Genomic DNA, 23,016 nt, shown 5'->3' with positions numbered 1-23,016 from the left:
GAAGAAAGTGAATTCAATATTTGCTCTTCTTTGACTACAGCTCCAGCCCACCAGCTTCTCTGAAAAATATCTGGCTTTCAGCCTGCTAGATGTTTGACTTTACCCACCAAACAGTATTAACTTAATGTCGATAGATGTGCGCTCAGCTCGGCTGTCTGCAGCGTTATATGATGGGTTGATAGGGGCAGTTAGACGGAATGTAGAGAACTTAAATATTGCGCGGAGAGGTTTAAATCTGTGAAAAGCCAAGTTGGCTCATAATAATCTCCACCAATGAGCTTGTTTTCAAACATGTCAGTTTGTGTGTCTGTTTGTTTGTTTATTTATCAGCAGTATTGAAATGATAAGCATGAGCCAGAGAAGAACCCATCTAATTTCAGTGCCAAGATTGTGCATATTTTGTTTTTGATTTCTTTAGTTGAATGTTTCAGTAATTGATGTATGTTAATTGATTTGAAAAAAAAATCACACATATTTATGGTGTTTAGATCTGAGTTTGTACAATTAGATGGATTCAGCCCTGTGAGCAACCTCTACACACACTGAGTCCTTTGCTTTGGTATTAAAACTAGCGATATTAAAATAATTTATATTTTGTTCAACAAGATAATTGTGAAATGCGTGTTTCCACAGAGACAACACAAAGTAAATTAACTCAAACCATCTGAAAGGTAAGTGGCAGCATGCTGCTACAGTCGACTACGGCATAAGCCATTTATTTTAGCCAACAATGACTGGGAGCCCCTCATTTCCCTCTGACAGATGGAGGGGACCAACCATAAAGCAGGAGCAGAAATCATTAAGCCAGTCAAAGCCCTGCAGAGTTGTTTTAATTGTGTGCGCTGGAGCTGTAGGCATAGCTCACCTGATTGCTGCTATAACTAACTGCCTTCACGGAGACAGACGAGATCTTCTGTGGACGTTTAGAGAATGATTTGTGTTCGGGAGGTTCCTCGGGGAGGGGACGACGGGGAGAGATAGAGGGGCGAAGAATGAAGAGACAGTCCATCGCAGTACGAGCATATTGGACGCTCTCCGCTGGAGAGAACCTCGTCCAGCTGGAGAGGCTGGAGCACCTGGCTAATGCTTCCATGGCTCATAATTTACCCCGGGCCTGCCACTGTGTATGGTTAGCATTGTCAGTGTGACACTCCACGGAGGCCCGCGCCTATGGTCTCCACCTTCCTTGTGTGTCAGACAGAGCACTCACTCAAAGCATTAATCAATGGCCTTTTAAGGGCGATGCTGCTGTGCCTGTATATCAATCACTGAATAAAGCAGAGCAACAGGAGGACGTGGACACGCACACAAAGCACTTGATTAAAAACTATTTGGCGAGGATTTATACAATGCAAACACACACCTGCATGAGGAATCATTCATATACACTCCACCAAGCAAACATTGCCAAGTCTGAGATGGGCAGAACCCACACACACACACACACACGCACACACACGCACACGCACACGCACACGCGCGCGCACACACACACACACGCGCGCACACACACAAACTGATATGTTGGCAAGTTGGGAAGGACTTAAATCCCCTGTCTTATCCATAAAGGTCTTTCAAGTTCTGCTACTGGAGATAGACTCTCTACTTTGACTGACATAAAAACTAGTGAATCAATCCACTTGATTTAATCTCAGAGAAACTGCATTGTGCCAGGCAACTTTGTCATCAGACTTCAAAGCTTTAGAGTCAGAACCTGCAGACAGGTATCCACTGCAGCACAACAAAATAGATCGTTCTCATGCCAGTAACTCACTAATCATGGAAGATCTTTCAAAGCAGCTTCAGCTGGAGCATTAATAATCCATGGTTATTTTTTAATTATAGATGACTTCTTGGCCTCCTCCGGAATCACAGTAACATCAGCGCAGACAAACTCCACCCAGCACTGACCCAGTACAGCCGTATATCCCATGTGCAGCAGCCAGTCATCTCAGAGCAGTATAGATTATGCTCCCTCATCCTGCGTCTCTCGCTCTCTCCTGGTTTAACAGTCTACACACTTAATCTTGTCAAAAGAGACTCTTAATCAACTCAGAGGGAAGCCTTGCTTCACCCTCGGAGAGAAACAAATGTGGTTTACAGCAGTGATGATCTGCAACATCTACCCTGAAGCGCTAATACATATTTATATTCAAGACTCATTAATCAGTCATGTCCAGAAAAGAGAGCATGACAAAGATGGAGAAACGGAATGACAACTGGGGCCCCTTCACTGGGTGTTGAGTGTTATTGGAAAAATAATAAATCTATTAGGAAAAGCTGTTCGCAGCAGTTCAAGGTAGATAGTAACATCAAAGAAAATATAAAGAAAAGTATGAGAAAAGTTGAAATGAAGATGCAGCTACAGGTGCTCTTCAGATTCAATTTCTTCCAGCCTTTTCCACTGTCTCTGTGTGTCTGGCACTTTGGTGTATACATTTAAAGGCAGCACATCAACTGCATCAACAGTGTGTCAGGGAGACTTACTTATACTCTTCCTGGGTGAAGATTGGGATGCGAGAAGGCTGAAGCACGGTGATCTCCACCAAAGTGCTGTTCATCTTCACCGGCTCCCCGTCGTCATACGCTATCACAAACAACTGCAGTGGCCAACACAGGACAAACATAAACAATATACAAAATGCAATCACATAACTATTACATTTCCCCACCAATACAGCGACTCACAACACAAATAATTTATTTTATGAAGTTGCCCGTTGCCAATTTTTGTAGACATGTTCAGCATCCTAAAGAGACAAGCCTGGCAAAATGGGATCTGGCGAAGAGCCTGCAAAGCTCCCAGAGAGTGAGTAAGAATGTATTGATTTACATTCACAGACTGTGGAGAATGGGGCCTGGGGGGAACAGGGGGACTGGGGCGGCAGAGGGGGAGAGATAGGCAGAAAGAGAATAAACACAGACAAATGTTTAAAGAAACAGAGCAAGGAGGAGAGGGGCTGGGGGTAGACCGACAACACGACACATCCCCATTAGGACCTAATATCCGGCAGCACCTGCTCCAGTCTTCACAACCATAGATATGGCAAAGCAATGTCACCTTAAGTTGGTTATATGGCTTCATGTGAGCTTCTGGAAGGGCATTTGTTTAATCTATATGAAAACTCAATATCACTGTTGGTCACGGACACATAAGCAGCAGTGACGTGATCACTGAGACACTGAAACGAGTCAGGAAACACGTGATAATTCGATTTTAAAGAGTCAATGTGCAAACATTTCTGACGTGCTGCAACTTATGAGAGTAAAACAAGAGAGGCAGAGAATTTAAATTCAACAGTAAGAGGTAAAAGCGATAGTAGCAATAGTACAGTAGTAGTTATAACATCTATGCAGGTTAAAATACCTTTTTTTATTCAGTAATTAGTGATATAGTATTTATCTTCTTTAAAATGCTACCACCATGTCATCATCATTAGTATTATTTATTATTAGCCATATCAATTCACTGTGAACATTTTTCAAAATCTAAGCTGACAGTTTTTATAAAGTCTACTGACTTAGGTAGCGGCATCGACTGTTTCATTCACAGCTGTGTGCGGATGACCACTAATGTCCAATAATAATAAAGTGGGTCTATGGCGCTGCCATTATAACTTGACACTCTTCACTATTACTCAGATGATAAAGGTGGATGCTGCCACCTCTCCCTCAGACCTCCTCTTTGTGCGTTCAATTTTTTGATATTGTTAATTTGATTGGGAAAAGATTTCATGTACCTGTATGTGTTTATTGACATATTACCTCACATCCCCTGAGCCCCCTAAAAGAGTAGATCTTTTTCTACTAACTGCAATTGTCTCTGACAGAAGAACCAAATAAGTAATATCTTGAAAGTGCCGCACTGACTTTGCAAATAGCAGCAGCTTGTCGCTGGCTATTGTCACCAGTATCGCTGCCACTCACCTTAAAGGTGACACTGGGCTCTTCATTGAGGTTGACCTTGGTGATGACTCGTCCAGTTTCTTCTTCCACATCAAAGATGCTCCCGCTGTAGGGTGACATGTCCAGGTCCACTCTGTAGCGGACAAAACTGGCCGGTGTACCCTGGAGGAAGGAGACAGAAGAACATGAACCACATCAATCCAGTAACGATCCAGTCATCTGGACAGCAGGTTTCACATTTTCGGATGGTGCCATGAGGATGGAGAGAGGGTGTGTCAAAGTAATTAAGTGCTATGAAACTGTGTGTGCAGCCACACACAATGTTTGCTTAGGAATAGGAGTTTCTCTAATGTCTTTGTTTCCTAATGTGGTAGAAATTGTTGCTCTTCTCTGTATAACCTGAAGCTCCTCTCCATTTAAAAAAATGTTAGCTTGTCATAGCCCTCATTAGTCTGTCCTCATCAGTAATGTATTCTAATATAATATAAACCTCCCGTTATTCATTGATTCAGACGCCATCCCTTTCATTTGGAATAAAAAACCTGTTCACTTAACTCACCCCTCTGGTCTCCAGGGTAACACACGCACATTCATTAGAGAGTGCCTGGGCTTTAATACGACCCTTTGATTAAGATTAATCATGGTTCCTGATTGCTAATCATCTCCATAGCTTATCTTATTCTAGTTTCTTCCCTTTGGACCTAAAATTCAGTCTAATTTTTAATAAGCTTTTTGAAGCTCTGCTACCTTGCCTAAAATGATTTTGCACCCCGGGGACGAAGTGAAAACCCGGGGCTAGAGTAGAGAGGTAAATCCTGTAGTAGCAGCGGATCCCTCAGGAGGCTTACTCGCACAAATGTGTCTCTAAGAGGTTACACAGAAACAGAAAGGGAAAAAGGGGTCTCATCTCTAAGAGCTCTTCCAATTGTTTGTCGTAGATGTAATGGAAAAGATGTCCAGACAGGACATTGATTAAAAAAAAGAAGAAGAAAAAACACCACATGAAGAAGGATCTAATATAGTGGCTTCAATAGCAAGACCTCTACAGTGATGAAGGAAGAGATGGTTACAAATGTTTTGCTCACGGCCACACGTGGTGTTGTACGCTGCAAATGTTCTCCGGGAAATGAAAATAAAAATTCAAAGGGGAGTTGTGGCTGTTCTAGGTTACCAGAAGGTTGGCGGTTTGATCTACCGCTCCTCATTCAAAAGTGCTATATCAATGCTGTTACTTTATATGTTGTATTTTTCTTAAACTCTTTTCATGTTTCCAGATTTGGTACAACCTAATGTTTTGGTATTTGGTTCAATGGTAATTGGCACATTTTCTTGCAGTCTACTTCTTCCTAATTGCAAGGTAGTGGAAAAACTTAAGAAAGATTATTTTTAAATCTTTGGACTAATAAAGGTTTATTTTTTCTTATTTTAGAATCCATATCTCTTTAGAAGGAAGCGCCCAGTTCATGATTTCAAGAACAAACTGAAGAAGTATTTTGAAACTCTGAATGATGCTGCAGAGACGCAACAGAACAGCCAGGCATGAGTTAGGGGAAAGAGAGCAAATCCCAAACATTATTACATGTTAGTAGTTTTTGAACAATTGTTGACCGATTTGATTTACACACAGAGTAAAGATTAGTTAAGAAAGGGGAATCTCTAACTGGGGCAACTGTAAACAGCTTTCTGCTGTGATGAATAACACCGCAGAAGAAAAAGGAATTTTTACTTCAGTTAAAACTATAAAAATCACACTCCAAATCCTGTGCAGAAGAATGAGGCATGCGAGTGGAACAATTGTGATCTCCTTTCGTATTTAAGGTGACTTTAACCGTTGACGTTATGGTGTGATCAGATCTTACGTCCCTGCGCTATATGCAAATAAATACGTGCGTTATTTCTGTTCGCAAAGTAAATTATATTCTTTTTAGCCAGTCCGACTATACATGTGTATCCGTTGTCAATGTGACGGGAGAAGAGGCAGGAAGGTCCGTGTGAATCACATCAAAGCACACAGCTCTACGATTACGTTGAGATCCTTGAGATTTTACCCATTTGAAAAAGAAAGGCGAAAGTCAATAGGTGCGGTTCAGTGTTCATACTGTGGCAGTGGCCACAAATAAATCCATGTCTGGGAAACACAGAGGAATGTTAAAATACTTTTGGTTCACAATGAAACTATACTGAGTTTAGTTTCGTCATACTCAGCTGAGTAGGTCAATAGCATCCAAGACCACCTCCAAAGGTGGTCTGAGTGATCGCATGTGAAATGTGTCCTCAGCGTGTCTGTGATGCCTTCACGCCTGTACTTGGAGCTGACCACTTGTGATCAGATCCGTCAGGATGGATGTTAATGCCAGACGTGAACAGACTCTTAGAATGACTTCTCCAGGCAACAACAGCATAGACATTCAACCTTCTCTCCAGAATTTGGAAGAAGCAGAAAATGAGCAGGAATGGTCGACACCATTTTTACCCCCAGACCATAAATATGCATATTTGTTGCATCACCACCAGAGTTAGTCTCCCCCTCACTTTCCTCTTTTGTGGGTGCACAATTTTATAAACATGCTAGAGGGAGAGAAACTGTGTGTGTTTGGCAAGCAGTAGACTAAACCTTGTTCCACCAAACAGAGGTTGTCTGTGACAGACATCATGTCAATAAAGAGCTTTGAGCTCTCAAATCCCGGTCAATAACAGACTGGGTTAGTCGGCTCCTGTTAAGAGACCTAATCCCTCTGTCTGTCAAGGCACTTTTCCGAGTCACTCTCGTGTCTCACTTGCTGCCACTGTGTTTGTGGTAACAAACATGAAGTCCTTTCTATTACTTGTGCTGCAGCACTTCTGGGTATTTTCTACGAGCTCACCCAGCCCCGGTAGAATCCGAACAGCAGGAGGGCCACGAATAACATGAGTCCAGCAATTTTCCAAAAACCTGCTCCGAGCTGAAAGCTTTTAGGGCAAGGCAGGGAGGTCACTGGGGTCACGTTTTTGCTGTTAAAATATAAAAATACCACCAAAAAAAAGAGAAACGGCTGATCTGGTGAAGTTTCTAAAAAGGCAATAACACCATCACAACAAAAAGAAAGGATGTGAGAAAGAAAACCGCTGACTCACCGAGTGCAATAAAATGTTAAGGTATGTGGCGCTGCCAATAAAAGCGGTTCAGCTGAGGTGAGTGACACAGAACCACACATCCACAGGATTGCTGCTTTCCTGAATATATATGCTAAATTATTGATAGACTAAAACCAAGGTACTACCCCCCCAATGAATGTTGTTCACTGCTCGTGCATTGCCTCCTCTTCGCCACACAATTTCGATTCCCACCAGGGTGTCGCAGTTTCTCCTCTGCATTGTGTAATTTTGCTCCAACAGAAGAAATTGAAAAAACCTTCATAGCTCCGTTCCCAGGAGGACCTGCACAGATACTGTGAGGTAAAGAAGTCTGAGGAAACATGACGCTGTCTGAGGCACCTGGTAGATGACGCATACAAGTGCAGATGCTAAACAAGACTCCCTCACAATTAGAGCTACTGGTGCAGAATGAAAATACACGGGGCACTGTAGCTCTAATGAGCATCCAAGTCCTGAAAACATCTTTAAAATGCACTCTGTGAAATGCTGCAGCAAAATTGGCTGATGTTGGTGAGGAACACGTAGTGAAGAGGTAAAAAAAATTAATAAAAACCAGGCAAGCCCTTCATCTTTGCTGCCGTTATTAATGACACAGATGGACTCAACGCGCGTCATGTGTTTTAACATTTAACCACTAATGTTGAATACATTGCATATTTTAAATATAATATAAATTTGAAGAATCACAATGTGTTTGATTATACTCACAGGTGGGTCTTGGTCCGCAGCGAAGACGGTAGTGATGACTGTTCCTTTCTCTGCATTGGGTGCCACCATACCCCTATACAGGTCTTGACTAAAGATGGGGGAGAAGTCATTCATATCCTAAAAAAAAAAGATATGATACAAGATATGAATTGTTGATGTTTGGTACCGTGGCTGGATTTCTACTTAACACTGAAGTTATTTGACAGTGTAAAACATTACTGGTCAGCACATAACAAAATGTTCAATTGCACATGGCGTGGCAAATATACCTTTGGTGACAAATACGATTTGGTATTGGGTTTTATCAATTGATAAGTGTGTTATGGGACTACTTCTGCTGATGCTGTCTGCATGCTAACGCAGTAATATTGTAGCAGTGCAGATTTTGCAGCTGCTGCTTTGTTTGATTTCAGTTAACACTTCCAGCAAGTTATTGTGGATTCAGAGACATTTTCCCACTGCGGTAATTCACAATGCTCCAGGCGTTTTCCTTGTGCTCCAAGAACTGTGCGTCTGAGCTGATGTGATCACATATTAACATATGCATGTTCTGCAGTCACACCATCACAGTAAAATATTAAATTAGTCAGTGGAAAGTACCTGATCAAAACAGATAGTCATGTAAATCAAACCAATGCAATGTGTCTATGACTTGAGTCAATGCATTTACAAATGATCAAAACTATATCTAAATTATGAAAAGATAATTGCAACAGCTGTGAAATTAAATGTTTTATAGCTGATACATTTTTTCTTTTTTTGGTTCATTGTTTCCAATGAATTTGTAAATTCCTGACTGACAGTATCTGGTAATGAGGTAGCTACCATAGGCGATAAGATGATAGATTCTAGACAAGATTTCAGCGTGATTTTTCTGGCTGGACCTTTATCAAACTGGTGTTTGATTAAAAATATCTATTCATTCAAACAAACCTGCAAAGGCAACATCAAGAGGGAATTAGGAAAGCTGACAGACCCAATAAAATCTGTGCTATATGAAAAACAAATTATCTTATAACCACAATAACAAGACTGAAGAAACATTCTGAACGCCACTATGTCATCTCATATTTTCTGTACATACGACCCCCCTCAAGGCGACAAAACAGTTTTGCTGGTGTTCAGTGATTTACAACTCCCCAGAACACGTGAGAACTTCACATCACCCCTGCTTTCAATTACCTTCTCCCAGTCAATAATGCACACCAGATCTCTGCCATATGGCGGGCATGCAAAGAAATGTAATCTTGTAAACTGTGCAACCCTCGCTTTAGTGTGTGAGAATGAAGACTCAGTAAGCCGTTAAAAATCTCTCAGGAATTGCTCAGCTCCAAGGAAAACTGCCGCAGCCTGATCTTCCTTTCCCTTTACCTCTCATTCGACCTTTTCGCACTTTTGACTGAGCCACAGGCAACAGTATGTGTTCTATAAACACAGAGGTGGAGGGCAGCCTCCCTTTGATCCGTACACAGATTCAACGTTTCCTGGCAGAGAATCTATGATGCGCTTGCTATGAAGATGTGCTTCAGGTCTTCACAAGGAAGATGTGAACAAAGTATGTGCTTGTGTTTGCTTAAAGTGTGCTATGTTTGCACACATCAACACAGGTCTGATCCATGCACACACGCGCGCGCGCACGTGCCCGTGTCTTACATTGCTAAAGTGCAGGAAAAGAAGGAAAAGTTTGGGAGAATCATTCAGAAGAGTAAAGGCGCGCCGGGCCATCACTGCAAGGCATCCGATGAAAGAGACATCAACAAAACAGTAAAAGGGGAAATCAAACAGGAGCAACATCAAATAAGGCTCTGGAGGTGTTAAATGAGGAAGGAAGTGGAATCAGTGAAATCAGTTCCATCCCTTGTCCCTGATAAGCTTGAGTGAATCCAATAGGCTAATCATACACCATGACTGGCATTTCAAATAGCAGACAATGGTTTGGTATGAGTTGGTTATGCGATGCTTGATCACATCAAACACTGTTCCAGAGTGACACTGCAACAGAGCCTGTCCTTATCGGTGGGCATAACGCGTGGCAAACCTGCTTGAATAAGCTCCTTCCCATTCAGTATAATGCAGAAAGCCTACAGACTTTGAGACAATCACATGGGGGTGGACTGATTTCATACACCGAAGAAGTGTATGCACATACTCTGGAGCACAGGATTATTCACACAGAGAGAAAACATGCACCCATTAACACACAGACACACAAGCACACACTTGTGCACACACACACATGGATAGTATCCCAACACAAGGCGGTTAATCCTTTTGTTGGCATTCAGCTGTTAATCTCTTGCAAGGTTGGAAAGGGAGCACAGGCTCCTGAAAAATAACCTGACATAATTGCTGTCACACAGCTAATGAGACATTCAGATCTTTAATAGCACTGTGTGCACGGCAGAAAAACCTATCCATCAGGTCTCTTTGTGCCGGGGATGCTGTGAGGACAAACAGGTTGGGAGGCCAAAATGTGTTTTACAGAGGGAATTCATCCGCCCTTTGCACTGAATGGCATAACACTGGATTTCATATCTCAATAGCGGCGCAGGTGCCTTACTGTACAATAATCCCCTTTGGACTTAGGCTTAGCCAAGATATTAACTACTGTAAAACTCTGCTAATAACTCATCACATTTTCACTGCCAGTGCTACAGATCCTGAGGGACGACGAAGAAGGTTGGAAGGAGAAGAGACGACTGAGAGGCTGCGGTGGACAGACTATCCGAGGGCTCTTACCGTGATGCGGACCGTGACGGTAGCCTGCCCTGGAGGCATGACCCCTCCTTGGTCGACAGCTTCCACCACAAAAGTATAAGATGCCCCCATGCCCATAGCTGCCAGGTTCTCAAAGTCCAGAGTCTGTAGCACAGCTAACTCCCCGGTGATGGGGTTCAGAGAAAACAGCTGCCTGGCCGATTCAGTCTTGATCCGATACGTGACATTGGAGACGAGGTCTGAGTCCAAAGCCTGTGGGGAGGAGTAGAGGGAGAAGGAGAGGGATGAGTGGGAAAAACAATTAGAGTATATTAAATAAAACTTGGGAAAAGTTTGGAGAGAACGTGGCGGCATGGAAGGAAAGACATGAAGCACCACATAGATTTTCAAACTTGGAACATTATATTGACTTAAATAGATGCTGGGTAATGCCTATGGATGAATATTAATGTTTCTATTTTAATTTTGCATTCTAATGCTGCAGGGGTTACTTACATCAATCATTAATGGGTTCTGATTAAATTAAACCTTAAGTTGGTCCTTATTGCACTGAATCACAACTCTCCGAGTAGATAAGAATGTATTAGATATGGTACTTAGATGTAAGACCGCACAAATACAGACACATGTGCGCACACATACAGTATACACAGCATTATTAACGACAAGCAAACAAGACTACAGCCATAGTGGCTGTGTGACGCTGTAGTTGGCATGCAAGCAGGCATATGGTCATAATAATTTTTAATCACCGCGTTCCATGCGATAGCTGTCCAGGTATATCCGAACAACAAAAATATCCACCTCATGGTGCTCGAGGAAAAGGCCCAGTCTAATTTATTGTCTGGGAACGGTTGATGTGCGGTCTGTGCAAAAATTTGAGCAAAGTTGAAGTTAAAATGTTTCACTGAATAAGTGAAAACTTTGTCCTGCTGGTGGCGCTCATGTTGGATCATTAAGGGCAAAGCACCACCCTGAGGAGCTAGAAAAATCTGTACGAAACTTCCCCGCAAAAAAACAAGTCAAAAAGTTCAACCTCTCGGTGGCAGCAGAGGAAAGTTTAGAGGATCATCAAGGGCAGTAGGTTTCTTCCTCTGGGAACCACTGACCAAAGAGGTGGACCAACTGAGCGAGCAGCGAACACATTCAGGTATCAGCTGTAGGTTTCCTCCCATCTCAGCCACCTCCTTTTCTCAGAGTCTCACTATCTCAATTTTGCTCTTGATGTGTTGAAAGCCACCCACATCCGTTTAGAGTTGGGGTGTCGTTGTCAAGGAGATTAATGGTGTCTCAGTGCCACTGTCACTCACACCCCTCCACTCCCCCCACCCGCTTCTCTCCGTCTCCATTCCTATTTTATCCCTCACTGAGAAATGTCACTCACAATATGCCAGCAATTACTCGCCCCTCTGCTCTGTGTTTTCTCTGCATGCAGCGGGTTCTCCTCAGCGCAAACATGTGCAATGACATTTGACAGAGCTGAATCCACCCAAAGATGCCACCACACTGAAGGTTTTCCATAGGCTGATATGAATTCAAAATTTTTTAAGGCTGTGCATGTTTGTGTCTGAGTAAATTTCCATTTGGAAGCATTTGACATTTAAAACACTGAGCTCCCTGCACTTGAAGTAAAAAAATGCTAAAAATGCTAAAAGCCTGTTAATATAACAGTTGTTACAGACACCTACGCCGCATGATAGACAGGAGACGTACAGGGATGTAGGTAAAGACAGAAAAAGACTGTACCATGTACAGATAGGTACTTACACTTAGCTTCAGAACTAAAGTTCCCACTGGACTGTTTTCAGGTACGTTCACCACATAGGTTTGCTGGGAAAAGACAGGGCTGTTGTCATCGATATCTGTGACGTGGATTGAGAGGGTCAAGGTGGTCCGGCGTGGATCCACTGCCCCGTCCGAAGCCTCTACCACCAGGTCATATTGGCTCCTGAGCTCCCGGTCCAGAGGCCCTCTTGTGTAGATGCTTCCATTCGCACTGATTATGAACAAGTCGGGATGATTTACAATCCGGTAGCGCACCTCGCCATTAGCCCCTGCATCTGGATCTGTGGCCTGGAGAGACAGATCATAATCAGAGGGCTCAGTTATGCGATGATACAGTAAATTATAATCTTCGTTTAGTCAGTGAGGAAATATATATTTCTCTTGACTTCAGTCCGTCGATCCGTTGTCTGTAAGTTGCGGTAGTAAGTTTCAAACAATCAGTGTTTAATATTCCAAAAGGAAGTGAGTGAACTGCAAAAACATATTTCAATGCACCGGCATAACTGTCCTTGTTTATACAGCGGTCCTGTGCCAACCCAAGAGGGACAACATGAAATATAGTCTGGATAATCAAATGGAATCTTAATAGTCCTCTAATGTTGTAATGGCCATTATCTCACAGTGGAATGAAAGACTTTGTATGCTGAAAAAAAAATAAAGTTATAGTGGGCTTGAAAATTAATTATAAAAAATAATCAATAAAGCCCTTTTCTCTCCTTACACAGTTGAAGTACTGACAACTTAACAAAACTAAGAATCCATCCATATACGTCAATAATAGAAGAGAGAGGTAGATATATCTATGGTAAATGGCATACGAGTAAGAAATATTTCCCTTTAGGCAAACGGCAAATGTTGTGAGTTTGATGTGATCATTACATGATCCATTAGGGCTTGGATTTACATCATTTTACAGAGGCTTCAAGAACAAAGCCATGTGCAGTAAATCATAGTACTGCAACCACGCTGAAACAACTTTCACACTATTCTTTTCAGTCTCATTTCCCGTTCTTCATATCGAGAAGAGAGTCTTTGTCACAGACCGATGAGTAATCATTCTTAAGTTTAAAAGGCCAGAACCCTTTTTTAATGCAAACTCTGCGTTTCATCAACAGGAACTCTTTAGAAGCTCAATCACAATTTAATAGCATGCACAACATTCATGTTCGCAATAAAAAAAAGAGTAAAATATAAACTGGGGAAAAAGAACAGAAATGGTCAGAGAAAAGCTTAAAGGGGACCTATTGTGCTTTTTTTTCTCCATCCAGCATTGTAGAATGAGATAATATATATAATACGCTGTTAACAGTGTGTTAGGGATCTTGTAACAGAGGGGAGAAATAGAGAGAAAGGAAAAGAGAAAACGATAGAGTGAAATCTAGTCTTATTTCATCTTCCTATTTGGCAATCATTATTTAGCCTCAGTGCAAGTGTGGACAAGGCAGCACAAAGATGAAAAAATAAAAAGTCCTGTGAGGAACAGTGGAAGAGAGAGGGGGAGAAACACACACGTTTGCTAAACGCCCCAGTTTGTTGTACATGGGGATCCTGACGAAGCCAGGCTAAAAGTTGGACCTCAGCATTTTTGACAACTTTGAACACAGACTTAAGCACATCAAGTCAATATGTGCATATGGATCATAACTTCCCTGCATCAGTTACATAACTAAACTTCTCAGTGCTTCTAGCCTTGTAAGATGCCTCATCCAATTAAGTCACAGCCGATGAAATCAAATAACAAATTTGCATATTTCTGTGGTGACTAAGGACAAAGTACTGTATTATTATGGAAGTCTACACAGGGCAGTAGACAGCTCCTACAAGACCTAGAGATGTTGGCCTTAGCGCAGGCCACATAACCTTTGGTTTGTGAGCCGTAGCTCGTCTAAATTATCACAGTCACAGTAGTAATGACAATCTGGACCCAGGAGTGTTTGTGTCTGGAAACAGAAGTTTGGTTACTTGGTAACGTTAAGTGGCACATACTTCTGACCGTGAGACGGTGGGCGGGCTCGATATATGGATTGTGGGAGCAGCGGAACATACTGCAGGTGGCTACAGCACAAAAAGCAGCTTGAGCAGGTAGGAGCAGTCCTAAGAAGAAGGGCCCACGCACATTTCTAATATATACAAATATCTTATATAATATAGATATTATATAAATTTGTCTCCTGTGGGTGCTGTTGGCTTGGTCTAGTGGGCTTCTTGTCTTTTAGCAATTACAAAAATAATCTTTTCATGATGCAATGGATAATAAGTGCTGAAAACTAAAATTTAGTCTGAATTGCCCACTTATACTCAAGGAAGAATTATGTCTTGTTAAACCCAGAGCCCATTCTTCTCAAAGATAAAATTAAACATTGGTGTCTTCCTCTAAACAACCAAACACATGGAGTGATAGCTGTGCTTGCAAATGTCTTCATTAGCAAGACGAAAACCATATAAACTCACTTTATCTAGGAATCAGCTTGACATAAAAATAAATGGCTTTACGTTCCACAGCCTCCACAAATTTGCCCGTGACGCTTACCTTTTTCTCAAGGGATAGTAAAGGGTTACAACAAGAGGTTTACCAGCAACTGTATTCATTTCATCACTGTATTTATTTTCTCATTGTTTCCCACAGGTTGAGAATTTGCTTGGTGGTGGCAGGTGCATGCAGAGACTCCCGTGAGAGGGACTTTTGAACTGATGAGGGAATCCCCTGATTTATTTCTATGGTCATAGTCAATCGTGCTGCTTTGTCAACCCCTTGGTTGATAAAAGCAAACAAACAGGCTGCTTGGGCTGAATCTCCTGAATCTCCTGAATAGCCTATTTATTATTTTCACAGACATTGTGCAGTTCACACTTGAGCTCTGTAGCAACAATTACTTGTGCATGATGCTGCTATGACGAGTCTATCAAGGCACCCAGGCAGGTGGACTCAATACTGCAGACCCAGACTCGGGCAAAGGGTTCAAGGTAGTTTACTGAAACTAGAGACAACCGCTGGGAAAAAGTGCTGTAAAGGTCTCACTGGGGTAAATACAACCTAGCACAGAAGGGAGGAAAGACACTCCTTCAATACACTAGGAGGGAAAAACCATTAGGCACCGGTGGAAGACATTAGGGCGGAGCACAGCAATCCTACAAGCAGGGAACTTGGCAGGATATGGGGAATGACATTAGATAGACTATCAAAATAAAACGGGAACTACATGAACACCAAAAACAAAACTATCTAACTTGACGGGCCCTGACAGAGTCAGACGTGGATGCTAAACCATTTTTTTTTATTATCTCCGGTCGACTGCTTGTTCAGATTATGGCTCCCTGCTAAAAGCAAACCGAATGGGCAGAGAAGTGTAGGATTTGTCACTCACAGAACAAATTACTCTGTTTGCGCCACAGTGCTGTCACTTCTGATAACTAGGCAAATCATCCCCACTCTATGTGAGTGTGTGTGAAATTAGAACAGGTGGGAACCAGTTCCAATTACGATAATCCAACATGCTTCAGGGTAACATTAATCTACTTAATGGCATTATGCATTTGCACTGCTGCCATCTTTATCTGTTGCAGTTGCCTGAAGCTTTGTGGTTGGCTGCATTATCACAGTCTCCAGGTAAAAACTTAAGACACTACAGAAAAATATGAGCTGATTTTACAGTAACACATTATGTTTAAATGTAAAACTATTGAATTACACAAATATTAGTGTCTTGTTTACTATTTTTGTTCATTTGTACAGTGTTATGTATTCTTCAGGACAAGTTATACGTTCAAGAATGGGAACATGTCTTTTTAGAGATATCTGTGTTGCCTGTTATTTACAGGTTAGTTACATTTTCCATGGGCAGTCCACAATGTTATTTCTACACCACAATAACAATACTCAACATCTAAAATGGGAATTTGCACTTCAGCTTTATGTGACTTTTAAAAGAAAAATTTCTATACTTATACATGGCCTAATTCGATCCTACAGTGTTGCTACTCTGCACTTGCTTCTTTGATCATGACTAATACTAATGCAAAATGAGCATCTTAAAATAGAAGCAATACTGTCTCTTGCTTCACATGAATTTTGAACAGGTATATTGGTCTGTCTCTGTCTTGACTTTCTCTCTCATTTGGACTTGGTCATGACTTGGACTCGAACCTCTTTGGACTCGACTAGTCCTGGGGTGTGGTTGAATTGTCAAATTTGCTGAGGAAGTTTCCTAGATCTTGAAGTGACACGGAAGTATTTTATCGGCAGCCATAATAAGAGCTGTTCGGATTCTCTAAATGCTTAGAAAAGGTGCTTCAATGCTTCCTTTCCTATGTCCTTTAGCAAAGGGTACACTGGACTTTCCTATGGGAAAGGAAAGGAGAAGTAGATGCCCCACAATTCATTGCGGCAGCAATATTTAACAGGACGCGCCATGCACCAACTCAAACGATTAAAAATTCCGAAAGAGAAGTAGAAGAGTATGAATATGACCCAAAAGAGACGCACGTCATCATGTAAGTTACCGTTGAGTACGAAGCATTTACATCTGATGTCACACGGTGGTCATACACACTGAAACATGATGGATGGAGCCGCTGCATTTTTTGTAGTCTATCTTTGGAAATTTTTAGTTTCACCATGGCAGACGCACATAAATAACATCTGCTGTGGCTTAATGACGTAGTATAGTGAAAGTCGAGTCGGATTCTCTGAGCACCGCTGAGCGTTTTTTCTAATTCCTATGATTTCTCCTTTACACCTTTCCTTGACCTCATGACGTCAAGGAATAGTAGAAAGGAAACGACGATAGGAAGGACAATCTGAATCCACCTCTGGTCTTTGACTTGTCTTGGACTCGACAAAGGCGATCTTGTCAACTACTGTTTTGATAGGGACAACATTTCAGCTCAATAAGACAAACTAGGAGCTGAAATGCACTCCAAAACTCAGAAGAAAATCTCCCCATCACAAGCCAGTATTCAGGCCCTGAATACTGAGAGCTAGCAGCTAGAGAACATGGAAAGAGAGCTAGCAGCTAGAGAACATTTGTCAGCCAATCAGCACTGAAACAGAAAAAAGGCTCAAGTGCTTTTCTAACAATGAGAGGGAAACCTTTCATTTGTTTTAGATGATAACAGAATGTTTAGGGTGTTGCACTGACTTGCTCCTGAAAGATTAGTTTTTATCGCCCAAAGAATTGAACCAAAATGACATGTCCAATTCATGAAATTGTTACATAATCAAACTTCTAGAGCATTATTTTCAACAATTTGTGTCTAAAATACCATAAATAAATTTATGAGGCAGTGCAGCAGTATTTTTTTTTAATTTACATTTATTTTTACCAAGCCTGCATCCCTTCCTGATCAGCTAGTACAAGCTAAGCTTTAGCCTCTCTAAGTGCATGTGCATGGAGAGCAGTGTTGTGTTGAGCTAAGGACTTTAATGTACTTTCCTTTTGAGTCAGAAAGGCACAGCCTCAGCTCAAGTTGGTGAGGCGCCACTGGAGAAAACCTTCCAAGGTTGGACAGAGAGAGAGAGAGAGAGAGAGAGAGAGAGAGAGAGAGAGAGAGAGAGAGAGAGAGAGAGAGAGAGAGAGAGAGAGAGAGAGAGAGAGAGACGTTGGTGTGGGCTAAGCCCCAATCGAGCTGCTGGCTGCATTTCTCAGGGAACACGTGGGAGTGAGACCGGAGGTAGCTTTACCTCATGCAAACACTAGGCTTCCTTCATACGTCTGTCTTATTGTTCACAATTCATAAACTCGCAACATTTACTGGTAATCCATGTTATTACCCACTGAAAAATGTAATGGGATGCCTAATGTTAAAAGTACATATCCTGAAATCTATAAACAGTAAAGCCTGCAAGTACCAATGCGACTGATATCAGAGTGCCGGTTACCCTCAGCAAGGACCTGAAAAGGAATTTCAATTGCACAGAAACAAATACTCTAATTGAAATGTACTTTCAAACACTTTTGTATCCACCTGAAATGAAGATGTAGATATTGAAGATGATGTTGTAATGGTTAATTCACGAACTATGCAATCTCACACAAAATCACACGCAAAATGGAGAAAAATGTGGAGTTTGGGGAAAGAGCAGTTTTTACTTATTTCATAACAACAAAAAGACCACTATTCTTAAAAAGAAAATTACACTTACCCCAACTTGTCCTATGAAAAAATTTGCTTGTTCTTCTCGCACAGTAAAATTAGCCGGTGCGGTGAGGTTAAACTCCGGGTCATTATCGTTGACATCAGTGACAAGAATGTTCACAGTAGCTGTGGATGTCTAAGGGGGGAAAAAACAACAAAAACAAAGAACACAAAAAAACATGATATTCAGTCTTTAAGATCATAAACAAAAGACAAACAATAATATATGTGGACAATATCATCTGACTTTTAACTTCTGCGGTGACTTTTTTGAAATTGAGTCTCATCCGTGCTCAAGTAATCATTTTTAAAGGGGTGACACAAGGTCGACTGCTAAAAACTCACTGATTGCAACTGATTGACCCTGTCCACCAACCAGTCAAGTTGCAGTTCACAGCCATGTCTGTCCAGACTCTAATAAAATATGCAGTGAAGACTACTTCACATGAGGTGGCCCACTTCTGCTATAATATGCTGCAGCAAACCCTGCAAAGTGAACTATTAGACTCATACATATCACAATGCATTACATTTACTCAAGAGGTGCAGTGGTTATAAAGGACCATATGCCCATTTGACTGAGTTCAAGTAGATGGGTGCAGACTTAGAAGTCACTGTGGGCAAGCATTAGTGACTTGAATTTGATTTGCGCAGCCATGGATAAAGACGGAAATAATTCCTAGTTTAGGAAATATGTTAAAAAAGTGAATATTAATAATCGTAATTCCATTACATAAAAAACAGCAACTTTTTCAGAAAATAGTTCTGGCCTAAGTATGAAATGAGAAGTCAAGTTGTTGGTCAAACTATTGTAAAGCTCTTTAGTTGTCACAGGGAGAGGGAGTATGGTAGATCTGCTAGAACCTTTAAATCATAATCATAAACATCTACAGCCTCTGTGTTTATACTATTGGTCAATTTCTCAGTAACATTATAATAAAGGCAGAGATAGTGTCAGTCATTTGGCCAGGCTTTTATATATATTTTTTACTCCACATTTTTCTTGATGCCTGTCAGATCTCACTATCAGAATTAAATCAGATTTAATAAATTTGCTGTCCTCTAAAATCCACTAAAAGACAGTGACTCTTGTTGTTGACACTGTCCATGTTTGATCGTGCCTGCCAAAGTTACAACGGTTTACTGATTTCCTCTCCTGATCCCCAGATGATGAATTCTACTGACTTTTGACACACTTTTTCTTTTTTTAAGTGAAATATCTTGACAATTAATTGTATGGATTACTGTGAAATTATATTAGTATTCAATTTAGATAAGGTTTGTACAACCACCGCAGAATGAACTAAAATACTTCTGGTGATATTCTTACTTTTCATCAAGCACCATTAGCAGTTTGAAATTCTATTTTTTCCAATGGCTGTTGTCTCCTACCCTCAGATAACACATAGAACACAAATGTGTGAAGGTTTGCACCTCCAGCACTTATCTCCTATCAAACCACACAACTGCTCGGTTTAAAAAAAGGCACAGCCACTTCAATTTTAAAAGGAAATGAAACTTTAAAGAACTTTCATTATTGACAGAAATACACAGTCTACCTGCATACAATACAAATCAATAAATAATCCAGTGTGTTGAGCTGCATTCTTGTTGGGACAAATTCAATGATGGCAAACTGCACAGCAAACTGCACAAGATTGGACGGCCAAGTATCTGGGGCATGAAAGCATGAAATCAGATCAATCACATTTATTATACACTGTTACTTTTAGATCAATGGTTCAACAAGCCAAGAATTTTTTATTTAGTAACGCCAACTTAAGTAACTCAAATCATTTGTGGTACTTTTTACGGCATTTGGGGATGTCGTAGCTGAAGTATATATTTACTTCACTTTCATAGTAAATCAAATTATGTTTTTTTGGGGTGTTTTGTGGGTTTGTTTTATCCCAGACAAAGCGAAATCTCTATCACCATTTGAGTGTCCATTCGTTCTCATGGCCACTTTGCACCACTGTACTGCTGCTAACCTTCAGACAAAGACACAGTACACACACCCATAGCACTACTAATAAATCAACATACAAATGGCTGAATGTGCACTATCTATAATCTCACAGTGCACAGGGACAAAGTTGTATGCTAATCAATGTGCAAATGATCTCCTCTGGGGGCGGAAGGATGGGTAGGTCTGGGAGGAGTCGGCCCTTGCAATGAAAACATACTTCACCAGTAGACGGCTTTTTGAAGTTGCCATGGCAGATGAGCCGTTCAGCGGCACGTGTCACGAAGGAAATGACCTAGTTAATGTCATCTTCTCACTCCCGTTGGGAACCCCTTCTCAATTGTTGTTTTCTTTGTTGGAGCTTCTGAGACACACAATCAGTCTTTTCACATATGAACTGAAATGGCAACCCCTGCTGGTAACCGATCACACTCCTTTTGCTCTTTAACTACTAAAACTAGAGGAGACCATAGGATGCAGCTCAACATCAGTGTGATGATGGGATCTACCTTAATTTCAAAGAAGACCTAAAGTCAATTAGCATCTCGATCATGGCATGGGTGTTCTTATCAAAGCCAAAACTCCTACGTCTATAGGCTTGAGTCTGATTAATGAGCTACTATCATCTATTCAATGTAAAAAAGATGGATGTCTCATCTTCTGTCCTCAATGCCTGAAAGATCCAGTGGTGGCTTATAGGGCCTTTGCCTTTCAAGTGGCAATCCAGACCAGAAGCCACGTTGCAGGGACTGATAAGATCAGACTGTTAAAAGTCATGTACTCCCTTATCTGAGGGCAAGAAGAACATCATCATCCAGCATCTCTGGGTGAGAGTTTGGAATCGGAGTCTGCTTGGCAGCAATGATCCCAGCTTGTACTGTTGAGAAAATTTCCAATTGGTTGCGAAGAAGTGCACAATTAATTTCTTGCACGGGTAAACGGGACACTGAAATTCAACAAGGATGGTAAAGAAATGCTAGCACCGTGGGGTGCATGGCTTGATTTTCTCCTTTTTTCCAAGTTGCCATGGTTACCAATGTTCTGTGCTAACTTCACATTTGAATCCCTGGTGTCCAATTTCCTTTCTCTGTCGCTTACTCCTTTCAATTCACTCCTGTGCTTATTTTTGATCCTTGCCCAATTTCCGGTCTTCTTCAAAGTACATTGTCTCACTAAATAAGTCCCCACCCCCTTTGCCTACGCAACCCTTCAACCTTGTCCCTCATTCGACTTCCTTCCTATTGTGACAGCATTTTCTCATTCAATCCGCATGAGTCAGCCTGTAGTTTACTGTGTTGACAAGACTTTTGGCACATGCAGACACTGTCCATATAGGTAAAGGGTGTCGGGTTTGTACTATCTTGCAGCTTGTGGCTGCCTCCTTTTGTGAGGTGAAGCCCCATCTTACACTCTTTTATTTATTTGCTCTTTGCTCTTTGCCCTCTGCCCGACTCCCCCCCTACACTCTAACTGTTAATCTGTGGTCTCCCCTTTCAACCACTGCCTTTCTATGGCACAAATAAAGGGACACACTGGCAGCCAACATGCTTCTTAAACAGCTCCACTTGATAAAATAGATCAACAGATGACATGTAGTTCCAAGTGTTTATGCGTGTGCAGGTGAGGGTCAGTCAACGTCACTCCTGTGACGGCTCATCAGCCTTTGTTCATTATCTATCATACACAGCAAGGAAGCCACATATCACCTCTGCCTGGAACAGAGACAGCCGCAGAAGCGAGCCAACTGAAGTGAAGTCTAATTAAATTAAGGCGGTTTATATAATTATCAGCTCTCGGTGGGAGAGGGAGCAGCCATCATTCACTTTCGGTTATGGTGTCTGCTGCTTGTGTAAGGCAAAGTTACAAAGACATCTCTGTGAATACACGCACTCGAGAGTCTACCACTGGGGTACTCGTGGTGACATTGTATAGGCAGCAGCTTGTTAAAGGAGTGCTCAATTCATTTTACACTTGAATATCAGTTTACAAGTGATGGTTAGTAAAACTCGGCCTTAGAGGACAGTTTAATATATTCTCTTCAAGTAAGAAAAACAAACACTGTAAGAAAAAACAGGCAACAGACAAACGTGGTGAATTTAAACTTAACATAATGTGCAAAAGACTTCTATCTCACATAGCTGTTACATTTGCTACTTGCCAGAAAGAAAGACATCAATAATATTGCAAGGTAATTAGCAGATTGCATTAGTAATTGCAAAGCCCAACACTGACATTCAGGTCTGTCAATTTCTCAATCATTTTCTTTATTCACTCTGCAGTCCTCTGTCCAATGGCCTTTATCAATCAGAGAGGAACTCAAGTAATTGTAATTTCCACATATACAGTATACCTGTATAAATAAAATGGTCAGGGAGCACTCACTATTTTCGTGTCACATGTTCTGGTACAAAGGGGTGCTACTAGTTCTAAGCGAATAAGCTTGTGTAAGAAGATGTTATTTGAGCTTAATATGTTGACGGTTGAGTTTAATGAAGACGATTGTGCCTCACCCCACCAGGGTTGCCGTCAGAGGCTGTGGCAATCAGACGATACTGATCAGTGGTCTCTCTGTCCAGAGGCTTGTCCAGAAGTAGAAGACCAATCCTGTGGAGAGAGAGCGGTCAGAGAAGACACTTAGTGAAAAGAATACCACAATACACTGC

The 23,016-nt window shown here is 41.4% G+C and overlaps 1 protein-coding gene across 2 annotated transcripts in view; it reads right to left on the bottom strand.

Moving 5' to 3' along the window:
- Window positions 1-23,016, bottom strand: part of pcdh15a (protocadherin-related 15a) — a 194,123-nt gene that overhangs the window by 45,898 nt on the left and 125,209 nt on the right. For both annotated transcript variants that reach the window (XM_047335297.1, XM_047335296.1), the window contains 7 exons: window positions 22,864-22,957; window positions 18,395-18,523; window positions 12,235-12,540; window positions 10,489-10,719; window positions 7,750-7,866; window positions 3,928-4,068; window positions 2,488-2,600 (listed from right to left, as the gene is read on the bottom strand). In XM_047335297.1, the coding sequence (XP_047191253.1) occupies window positions 2,488-2,600; window positions 3,928-4,068; window positions 7,750-7,866; window positions 10,489-10,719; window positions 12,235-12,540; window positions 18,395-18,523; window positions 22,864-22,957 (1,131 nt within the window). The remainder of the gene's footprint in view (window positions 1-2,487; window positions 2,601-3,927; window positions 4,069-7,749; window positions 7,867-10,488; window positions 10,720-12,234; window positions 12,541-18,394; window positions 18,524-22,863; window positions 22,958-23,016) is intronic.

The sequence above is a fragment of the Scophthalmus maximus genome, chromosome 10 (genome assembly GCF_022379125.1).
Source record: "Scophthalmus maximus strain ysfricsl-2021 chromosome 10, ASM2237912v1, whole genome shotgun sequence".
NCBI lineage: Eukaryota > Metazoa > Chordata > Actinopteri > Pleuronectiformes > Scophthalmidae > Scophthalmus > Scophthalmus maximus.
This window is presented reverse-complemented; position numbering and strand designations above follow the sequence as displayed.